Here is an 11,832-nt window from a genome sequence, read left to right on the forward strand (position 1 = left end):
CTGCCATTTTTTAAAGATTCTCTCCATCATCGAATCTATTTCGAGCGTGCATAGAACATGGGGTAGTGATGTGAATGTGGTTCCAAACGTTAATCCTCGTTCCTAAATTGATGGAATGAATGTGGACCACATTTCGAATCACGTCTTTGGTTTGTTATCGAAGATTTAGGAGAAACAAAATCCCAACATAAAATTTTATTTTTAATCATTCTTTATATTTGTATAATTATTTTCTAAAATTATATTAAAACATAACTGTAAACATTTAATATATGTGTTTCAAAAAACACTGGCCTCTTAATTGGTTCTCAAAAATAATTTTCTTCCAAGAAATTACCAAATGTATTTTCAAATTTGAAAACAAATTTAAAAAAAAATTGAATTCCAAACAAGCTCTTTAGTACTCTCATTTAAAGTATTTATGAGTAATGATTGAAAAAGATTTTGTATTTTAAATAAATGTATAACAACTCATAGGAAATAAGAGTATGTCATACCATATTTTTAAGAGTTTGTTTAAAACCTTTTTAAAAAGTACTTTAAAATTACATTTGATAGTGATTCTAAAAAACATTTTTAGTCTATCTAATACTTAAATGATAAAAAATTTTAAATATTAAAAAATTTAAAAACATTTCTTAAAATCACTACCAAACGGACTCTTAATTTAAGAAGTATTTTAGATGTTATAATAAAAATTAAAAGACACTTTTACACCATTGAAAAATCACTTAGAGTGTTCCTTAAAGAAATACTTGATAATTAAACTTTAAAAAAAATGCCTTTACTAAAAATAGTTTGAAGAGAAATATTGTCAAATGCACTCTAAAAAAATACTTTTAGTTTAAAAGGTGTTTTTGAAAAAAAATAAAATAAAGTATTTGATATATTTTAGGAACTTATAATATGGTTTGAAAAAACATTTAAAAGGTAATTTTCCTAAAATCACTTAAAAAATAAAAAACATTTTAAGTAAAAACATCGTCACCGACACTCTAACTAAAAAAACTGTTTTTCAAATATGTGTGAACAACTCTTTTTTAAAAATTTTGCAAGACAAGCTCATGGAATTGCTTGAGAGTTCTTTTATAGAGAGATTGGTTGGTTATGGATGCTAGATTCTTACGTTAATCTGATCATGTTATAATCTCAAGTAAGGTGAAATTTATTAAATTGGAAATCCACCTTCGTAGCGGGTTGAAAATTGATAGTTTCTAATTAGGTTGGACTAAACTGAAATGAATTGATTATTCAAATAGTTTAAAATGGGTAAAAAATTTAATTGATTTTTGAATTACATACTTTAATTTGTTAAATACGTGATATTAGAATTTCTCAACCCTAACTCAAGCTTATAATTTTGTGATTAAGTTGAGCGGGTTTGAGATTTGGGCCGAACAATACCGAGATCTATACACAAGATAATGGATCAGGACCCGGCCCATTTGAGGCCCGACGAACACATTTGTATATCAAACCCCTAGATCCTGCGGCCAGGATCTAACCTCTCCCTGAAAAGAAATGTGAGCCGTTGGATGACTGAATACAAAGCCACAAACAAACCCTACAAAACCCTAATTTTTCACCATCCATCTTTTCAGACTGCTTCTGATTCTCAAGACTCCTATCTTCTCCACTGATCACAGGGGCCACTCTCGGTGAGTAGAAGCTATTTTCCGTTTGGTTCCTTAGAAAATAGGGTAGGAAATGCATAATTTTGGATTATATTACGGTTTATGTGGGTTTGTTTTGGTTCCTACTCGAATGAAGTTGGTGGAAGTGATTGTTTCTTGTTGATTTCCGAGAAAATAGAACAGCAGTTGAAAGACTTTTGATCTTGTTACGTTTTATGCTGTTCTGGTTTGGTTCCTAAACGAATGAAAATGTTCATTTAAACCGAGAGATTTCAGGTATCTCAGTTTCCTTTTTTTTTTTTTTTCTCTGGACTTTCCTGGCATCCAAACATGGTTTTGTAGTTGGAGTTTACCTATAAGTGATTGTTGATTTGTTTGCCCCTGAAAAAAGGGACAAAATGGAAGAACCTTGGATCTTGTATTGTTTTATGTTCTGGTTTGCCCCTGAAATATCGACTTTGATTTTTCTTCTGGTGAATCTAGGGTAATGCGTTTCTTTGTTTTGTTTTCCAGTCAGTGATTTCTTCATGTATATTTGGTGCCTGACAAAAGTTTGAATATTCAATTTTCTGTTTTTCCAGAAAATGTGAGCTCTCCTAAGTTAAACCAGATGTTTATATCAAGCTATGCCGAAATGGCTTTTTAAGGATTCCCGTTTTCTTTTTCTATGTAAATGCTGGTTATAGGGACATCTAGGGTTTCAGACTAAATTACTACTTCTGATAATCTTTAATTAGTATAGTTCCTTTGGTTGTTGAGAAAGTGGGGGAAAGAAAATGGAGCCCTAAATATTATTTTTCAATATGTTCTGGTATTGAAAAAAAATGAGCTGAAAAAGAGAGATAATCGAATTAGAATAGTTTGGTTTTTAGCTTTCTCTGATCTCAAATAAATCTAGTTTATTATTAATTTTCAAATTTTTTTTACATATTTGCTGCGTTCAATTTGTGTCCTACTCAATGTTTTAAATGACTGTTGAGGCTTACGCCTTGAGGCTGGCCTCGAATCAAGGCTCTACAAATTAGCCTTGGGGCTATAGCCTTAAATAGGGTAATTGAGGCTTAGGCCTCACCCTATCGAGGCTTATAGCTTTGAGGCCTAAGCCTCCAATATCCAAAGGGTCTTCAGCTTTTATGAGCTTTTGGTATATATTTTATAAGAGGCGTAAGTATCAATTTTCAATGAGTTTTAATGGGTCTACCATCTATGCTTTTGTGGACTTTTGATAGAGATTTTATGAGTTTTGTATTGGGTCCCTACTTGGTTAAGCCTTTTACAAAATAAGGGCTTAGATGATTTCCAATTAATCTTTTAAAGGGTTAATTTCATTAATTTCCCTTGAGGTTTTGGCTAAATACACCTAGCCCTCATTGGTTTGAAATTTCATCAAATACCTCCCTTCCTTTTATCATTTGTTGTTTTCACTCACCTCCCCTCTAATTCAAAATAAGGGAGGTATTTGACAAATTTTCAAATTAGTGGGGACTAACTGTAGTTAGCTAAAACCTCAAGGGAGGTGAGTGAAATTAACCCATCTTTTAAATTGAAAGGAAAAAGAGTGATTGAGAAGAATAAGGGAATTGATGACTATTTTTTAATGGCTGATCTCATAAATAATCTAATTATTGATAGATCAAAAAAGATACCACTACAATTGGTGGATAAAGAAGAAAAAAGATGAGTGGATATTAACACTAATGGGGAGGATGATATAGCAATTGAATATAATAATGTTCCTTGGAGGGTCCTATTAGTGCTAGTAATAGTAATGTTGAAAATTATTTTTGATAAAATCATGAGAGAAAGCTAAATTTTATGAGAAAAAAAAATTAAATTAGAACTAGTAACAATGAAAAATAATTAGTTTTATCATTATAAAATTTGTTTACCTATAAAAAAATCATTATGAAATTTGTGCTTTTTATTATTTAACTTTCTTGTGACTTTATGAGTATTTATTTTAATTTTTTTGATAATTTTTATTATTTATTTGTTTAAGTTGAGGCTTACACCTCATTTGCCATGAGGCTTAAGTCTCACCTTGTTTAGACAAAATGCCTCAAGATCGTCTTTAGCCATTTAAAACACTGGTTCTACTCTTTTTGATGTATTCATATTTCTTTTGAGATTTTGTTGTCTTTGTAGTGCTTATTAATTATAAAAGGTTTGTGATGAATATAGAATTTATCATTTGATTGGTTTTTGGCTTGGTATAGAGATGGGTGAAGAGGATGCCAAGGGAGGACCAGTGATTCCAGAGTCTGTGCTGAAGAAACAGAAGAGGAATGAGGAATGGACATTGGCAAAGAAGCAAGAGGTTGAGGCGAAAAAGAAGAAGAATGCTGATAATCGGAAACTGATTTACAGTAGAGCTAAGCAGTATGCAAAGGAGTACGAGGAGCAGGTACTCTCATAGTTTTGTCTCATGTATTTGTTTTTCTGTTTTACTCGTGAAGATTTAGGTAGTTTTAACTAATAGACGACACATTTTTCATGCAGCAAAAGGAGCTGATTCAATTGAAGCGTGAGGCTAAGCTGAAGGGTGGATTTTACGTTGACCCAGAGGCTAAACTTCTATTTATGATTCGTATCCGTGGGTATGCACTTGGACTATAGTTATTTCCATTGATACCTTTACTTTCATATTAATATTCTGGTTCTCATTCCTGTTCACTCTGGAACTTTCAGTATCAATGCTATGCACCCGAAGACGAGAAAGATTTTGCAGCTCTTGCGTTTGAGACAGGTTAGATGTCAAACCATTGCATCTGGAAATGAGAAATATATGGCTGTTATAAATCTAATACCATGCTTTGTGCTTGACAGCGTTAAGTTTCTTCTCATATCTTATATAGATATTCCTCTTCAAAGGATATAGCGGGGTAGGGAATTGGGGTTGAACACCAGGGTGCCCTTTTTAGGAGTAGTATTGCTAGTTCTTGCATTGTTAATCAGAATTGTTTTCTTACTTTATCAGATCATATATATATATGTATGTATGTATATTGGTTTCACCTCAGAATCTGATGCTTATACCTTAGCACTGCAGCTGTGATGAAAACTTTGGGCAGATAGAAATTGGTATTATCCGTATTTTTTCTACGCTTTTGATAGTAGACTCTGACAGTAGTGGCAGTATTTACCACCTAGCTATGCCCAGGTACAATGCATGATACTGTACCATATTGCTTCTGAGATAGGTTATGGAACTGTGGCCCATTAGCATTCATATCATGTCCATAAAACACGCTTGACACTCAAATGGTGAAGACAAACTACAATTTTCATTAACCAAAATAAATTGTCTAGTGAGAGCAAATAATCTAGATTGAAACGTTGAAAATCAATGCCTTACTATAGTACTCAAGAAGCTGAATTAAATGTATAGAGGATCAAATATCCCAAACTTGTATTCTTGATGCTATTGTGGATGGTGAATCATTAGTTCATCTAACAAACTGCTTCCTTAGTGATTGAACATTCTTTGTTTTATGTCAAATGGATTGGTTATGCATCATCAAGGAGGATATAATGTCTCTTATCATGAGCTTACTAATCTAAGCAAGCTATCCCATTAGAAAAATGGAGTGTTCTTTGATGATATAAGGTCTTCTCATTCACTTCTTTGAATACAGATATTCAATGGGGTGTTTCTTAAAGTGAACAAAGCAACAATGAACATGTTGCACAGGGTTGAGCCTTATGTGACTTATGGGTAAGTATCTCACTCTTTTGTTTTTCTTAAAATCCTATAAAAAGTCTAAACTTGTATATTATTCATTTCTAATGTATTTATATTGCAAATATTTTAGGTACCCCAATTTGAAGAGTGTGCGAGAATTGATTTACAAGAGGGGGTATGGAAAGTTGAACAAGCAGAGAACTGCCTTGACCGACAACTCCATTGTGGAACAGGTTTTTATGTCATTCTGTATCTTGGTTTTCTATGAGCGATTGTTTGCTATATCTTGTTGCTAACCTGCTTTTGTGATGATAGGCTTTGGGGAAGTTTGGTATTATTTGCATGGAAGATCTTATTCATGAGATCATGACTGTTGGACCTCATTTTAAGGAGGCCAACAACTTCCTATGGCCATTTAAACTGAAGGCACCATTGGGTGGTTTGAAGAAGAAGAGGAATCACTATGTTGAAGGAGGAGATGCTGGAAACCGTGAAAATTACATCAATGAGCTCATTAGAAGAATGAACTAGACAGCTTGCGGTACTTTTGGCCTTTTCTTATTGGAAGTTTGATATCTTTTGCTTCTTATTAGCAATGATAAAGTTGGAGAATTCTTTTTCGGGTCATAAATATGAACAAAGTGTTGAGAAATTTAATTTGATATTTGTTTTTAGACTTTGATAGTAGATAACTTTATTACCTCTTGGAATTTTATCAGCATCCATGGAATTGATCAACGAGTGATTTTCTATTATAGTTGCTTACATTCAAATTTTTGTGTTGCAAGGTCAAATTTATATAATGCCATTTAAATTTATGTATGCCACTTAACAACATTTTCCATATGACCCTCTTAGAATGAAATCTATCTTTAACAATCAAATGTATATATATATATATATATATATATATATATATATATATATGTATGTATTTGCATGTTTGTGTGTAGGATAAATTATAAAATTACCCTTACAATATATGGTGCTTCAATTGAGTTTGTAAACCTTTTTTTTCTAGTAAGGTTATTCATTGTATGTGTCAAATCAACCTCTTTATTATGGTTTTTGGAGCAAATTTGTTGGAAAACCTCTATATGTACACTTGAATTCATCTTCATATGATATGTTTGGATGTCTAAAAATACAATGTTTAGTATTAGATTGACATGATTAAAGGTTTGTTTCAATTTAGATGGTTTTTGTTTTTTCTACATAACTTTAAGTAGAACTCAATTTCACTCTTAATACAATATAATAGTATTAAGTTGATTTTTTATTTTATTTTATTTTTGTAAAGTGGTAAGTATTAATAGGGTGAGGCCATGCTGAGATCCTATTTGGATTGTTTTAATAGTTATTTTTAGTATGTATTAAAAAGCCAAATATTTTAACTTTTTTATTTAGTCAAAAAATTTTAAAAAATGCATAATAAGTGAAAAAAAAGTTAAAAGAAAATCATATAAAGTCTCGACATTATGTTAAAAAACAAACAATACAATAGTCTTAAAATTTTTTTTTCTGATGTTATGTTTAAACCATGTTCAAGTTTCGAATGGATGTTGTATGTAAAGATTTTTGGTCTAAACTTGTTTGACTATCACACATATAGTTATATGATCTTTTATAATATTTATGATATATGTGTGTATCTCTTTAAAAATGAAAAAAAGAACAACTTTAGTGCCTAAATTGGCTAAGTAATGATATTGTATAGGACAAAGAGAAGATGATGGTTATCGGGTGAACAATTTTTTTGCCTCAAATCTTTAAAAGATTTTAGATGTTTTATTATTTTTATTTTTTTTTTAAATTTAGCCTTAATTCTTTAAATTGAGTCTTATTTTCAAGTATGTATATGAATATACCAATTAAAAAATTTAATTTTTATTTGGAATATGAGCTTAGAAATTGAATGATGTTTTTTCATCAATATCGATTGAGATTTTAAACGAGTGTTAGACATGTTTAGACCATAGATGAAAAAGAAAAGAATAATAGTAGATTATGTGCAAAATTGTCTTGATATAATGATTAACCAAAGGATGCTATATCTTCTTCTATATGGAATTAATTTTCCTTTATTATTGATATATTTCACTATTTTTATTTTAATTCTATTTAAACAAAAATAGTCGTGTGAACTAAAATCGATATTCCTTTTGTTATGGTGTTATTTGACAATTTTCTTTTAATATTATTTTTAAAAAAGTTATAATGTAGGGTAAGACATTTTGGTAAAGGTAATAATCAATTCATTTCTTGACCAGTTGATTATTTCCTTAATGTAGAATGATGTGAATAAGAAAAAGGACGTAGTCAAGGTCTTTTATTTTATTATTATTTTTAAAATTTTAGAGGATGTTTTACTTGAACACGGTTTAACTTTTTGACTTGATAACGTAGTCAACACTACATAGAGAATAAACTTCCTTTATCATCGGTCATGATCAAACAACGTGATCTACAATTCATATAAAATTGATGGGTCGTGAAAAAGATAAGATTTTTTTTTTTAAATTTTAGAGGATGTTTTACTTAAATATGGATTAACTTTTTGACTTGATAATGTGGTTAATACTGCATATAAAATAAAGTTCTTTTTATCATCGGTTATGATCAAACAACATGGTTTACATTTCATACAAAATTGATGTGTCATGAAAAAGATACAAACTATCTTAATTTGATTTTAAATAGTTATTTATTATCTATTTAACTTGACAAACTTTACCACGTGGTCTACACTTCATGAAAAATAAATATTCTTTATTGTGGATCATGATCGAGAAAAAAATGGGCTGTTATTATTTGCTTTAAATGGTTATTCATTGTCCATGATTAAATCTAGGCAAATGAAGTTATTTCCTTGAACACGTAATAATCAATTTAGAGGCTGTTTTACTTGAACATGTAATAATCAATTCATTTTTTGGCTGTTGATTATTTCCTTATTTTTAAGATGTAGAATGATCTGAATAAGAAAAAGGACGTAGTCAAGGTCTTTTATTTTATTATTATTTTTAAAATTTTAGAGGATGTTTTACTTGAAGACGATTTAGCTTTTTGACTTGATAACGTGGTCAACACTGCATAGAGAATAAATTTCCTTTATCATCAGTCATGATCAAACAACGTGATCTACAATTCATACAAAATTGATGGGTCGTGAAAAAGATAAGATTTTTTTTTTTTTTTTAAATTTTAGAGGATGTTTTACTTAAACATGGATTATTAGCTTTTTGACTTGATAACATGGTTAATACTGTATATAGAATAACGTTCTTTTTATTATCGGTTATGATCAAACAACGTGGTTTACACTTCATAAAAAATTGATGTGTCATGAAAAAGATACAAACTATCTTAATTTGATTTTAAATAGTTATTTATTATCTATCGTGGTCAACACTAGATAGAAAATAAAGTTCATTTATCATTGGTCATGATCAAACAACGTGGTTTATACTTCATACAAAATTGATGTATCATGAAAAAAATATAGACTATCTTAATTTGATTTTAAATAGTTATTTATTATCTATTGTGGTCAACACTAAATAGAAAATAAAGTTCATTTATCATCGGTCATTATCAAACAACGTGGCCTACAATTCAAACAAAATTGATGGGTCATGAAAAAGATGCAAACTTTTAAAAAATAAAAATAAAAATAAATTTAGAGGATGTTTTACTTGAATACGTATTAGCTTTTTGACTTGATAACGTGGTCAATACTGCATATAGAATAAAGTTCCTGTATCATTGGTTATGATCAAACAACGTGGTTTACACTTCATACAAAATTGACATGTCATGAAAAAAAATACAAGCTATATTAATTTAATTTTAAATAGTTATTTATTATCTATTTAAGTTGACAAACTTTACCACGTGGTCTACACTTCATGAAAAATAAATATTCTTTATTGTGGATCATGATCGAGAAAAAAAATGGGTTGTTATTATTTGATTTTAAATGGTTATTCATTGTCCATGATTAAATCTAGGCAAATGAAGTTATTATATATTTGTATAATAAAAAATAATTTTGGAAGAAACTAATCTATCATCAAAAGGTTATATCATTTGTATGTTACTCATTAGTTGAGACTTAAAATAAATTAAGTTTGTGGGTTGAATCATATTATTTTTTAATACTGTTTTCCTTTGAAGTTAAAAATGATTAATTAAGTTGCAAGACAAATATATTGTTTAATTTATTATGTGTGTATAAGAAAATAAACTAGACACAATTATATTAATGATGTTAGTTTGACATATTTCGATTTAAACAAAAGTAGTCATGTGGACTAAGATTGATTTTCCATTTATTATGGTGTTATTTACCAGTTTTTTTTTTTTAAAAAAAACTATAATGTAGAGTTGTCCTTAAGATAATGATCAATTCATTTATTGACTAGTTGATTATTTCCTTTAATTTTGTATTATGATATAAAATTAGTGTTTTGATCACTATTAAATATTTCTTTATATCCTATATTATAATTAGATATAAAGTTGTTAGTGTTATTTTTAAAGTGAAAAATGATCTTAATGGGACCAAGTCTAGGTCTTTTGCTTTTTTTGTTTTTTGTTTTAATTTTAGGGATGTTCTACTTGAGCATGGTTTAACTTTATGACTTGATAGTGTGGTCAACACCACATAGAAATTAAAGGTCTTTTATTATCGATCATGATCAAAAGTTCCTTTATTATTGATCATGATTAAACAACGTGGTCTACACTTCATAAAAAATTGATGGATTGTGAAAAAAAATGTAAACTATTGTAATTTGATTTTAAATTGTTATTTATTATCCATATGACTATTTGACTTGACAAACTTTACAATGTAGCCTACACTTCATGCAAAGTTAATATTCTTTATTATGGATCATGATCAAGAAAAGAATGGACTCCTATGATTTGATTTAAATGGTTATTCATTGTCCATCATTAAATCTAGTAAGATATTTCTATAATAAAAAAAAAATTGGAAGAAACTAATCTATTATCATAAGGTTATATCATGCGTATATTTCTAATTAGTCGGGACTTAAGGAATTAAGTTTGTGAGTTGGATCATATTAGTTTCTAATATCATTTTCCTTTGAAGTAAAAAGTGATTATTTAAGTTACAAGACAAATATATTGTTTAATCTACTATGTGTGTATAAGAAAATAAATTGGATGCAATTATATTAATGGTGTTATTTTGGGATATTTCTATTTGAAATAATTTTGCAGATAATAAATATTTAATTTTATAATATTATTGGCCAAGTTAGACTTGCATGATTTAAAAAAAATTTGAGAATACTAAACTTATGTATTATGTAAAATATTTTTCATGGACTTAATGTTTTAAAAGATATTTCCCTTCAATATGGTTGTAAGGTTATTATTATTTAAACTTATCTATCATCTTGTGTGGACAACATTTTTCATGGAGAATTTTTTTATATAACTTATTATTATTATTATTATTATTATTATTATTACTATTATTATTATTTATCTTGTGTGGATAACATTTTTTATGGACTTGATTATTGTTATTATTATTATTCATAATAATTTTTCTTTCATGAATTTTTTTAAATATCAATTGGATTAGCTTTGAGTTTGATGACTGTTTAGTATTAATTGGATAGATTTTGAGTTTCAAATTATTTTTGAAAACGAATAAATCCTATATTTTAATATTACTTGATTTGGAATCTATTTGCTTGATAAATTTTTTTAGATGAGTTAAAGAAAATAAAAAAAAATGTGTTATTAAGAAAAAGATCATATTTGGTATGGTTGGTGAAGAGAAAATGAAAAAAGAAAGAGATCGTGTTTACTTTATTTGTTTTTATGATTTTTTAAATTATTTTTATTTCTTTATGTTTATCTTTTGCTTTTAAAAACAAGTGAACAAAATTTTTATTTGTTTTTTGGAAATTGTTCTCTATTTAACTTTGGTTTTAAAAATTGTTTTCAAACAAAAAGGTCAAATAATGCTATAAATTTCTAAATTACACCACCAAACAACCTTATGGATTTAATACTATTTTTGTATGCAAAATGATCTCAGCTCTTAACTTATTCCTAATACCTTGATTTACATTTTTTGTTTCCTCCAATTAAGATTTTTTAGCGCTTAGAATTAGTATAATTTTTTTAATTCATAAATGAATTTTCATGTTTATCTTAATCTTATTGACCTTGACTTAGTGCTAAGTCATGGTCTTTCTATCCACACCTTTTTATTTTTTATTTTTTTAGTTTTTCCTTTTTGTCCAAGTCAAGGTCTTCAATCAAGGCACTTGGTTTTTGTGGTGAGGCAAAGATTCAAGTCATTTTCCACTCAATTAGAATTTAATATGATACAACTCAAATAATACTAAAAACAAAAAGAAGTGAGGCTATCATTGTCATTGCTTTAAACCACTTTCTATATATTTTGTTGAATTGAAATAGCAAGGGAAACAAGAAAGAAGTTTCAAGTAAGGAACTAATATTGGTAAA

The 11,832-nt window shown here is 28.4% G+C and overlaps 1 protein-coding gene across 1 annotated transcript; it reads left to right on the forward strand.

Moving 5' to 3' along the window:
• The first annotated feature begins 1,590 nt into the window (after window positions 1–1,590).
• On the forward strand, window positions 1,591–6,089 carry LOC100245039 (large ribosomal subunit protein uL30y). The gene is made up of 7 exons (XM_059739751.1): window positions 1,591–1,658; window positions 3,851–4,038; window positions 4,134–4,231; window positions 4,323–4,380; window positions 5,270–5,349; window positions 5,447–5,549; window positions 5,632–6,089. The coding sequence occupies exons 2-7, from the start codon at window positions 3,853–3,855 to the stop codon at window positions 5,845–5,847; spliced, it is 741 nt and encodes a 246-aa protein (XP_059595734.1). The 5' UTR covers window positions 1,591–1,658; window positions 3,851–3,852; the 3' UTR covers window positions 5,848–6,089.
• Window positions 6,090–11,832: the final 5,743 nt, after the last annotated feature.

This window comes from Vitis vinifera, chromosome 9 (genome assembly GCF_030704535.1).
Source record: "Vitis vinifera cultivar Pinot Noir 40024 chromosome 9, ASM3070453v1".
Taxonomy (NCBI): domain Eukaryota; kingdom Viridiplantae; phylum Streptophyta; class Magnoliopsida; order Vitales; family Vitaceae; genus Vitis; species Vitis vinifera.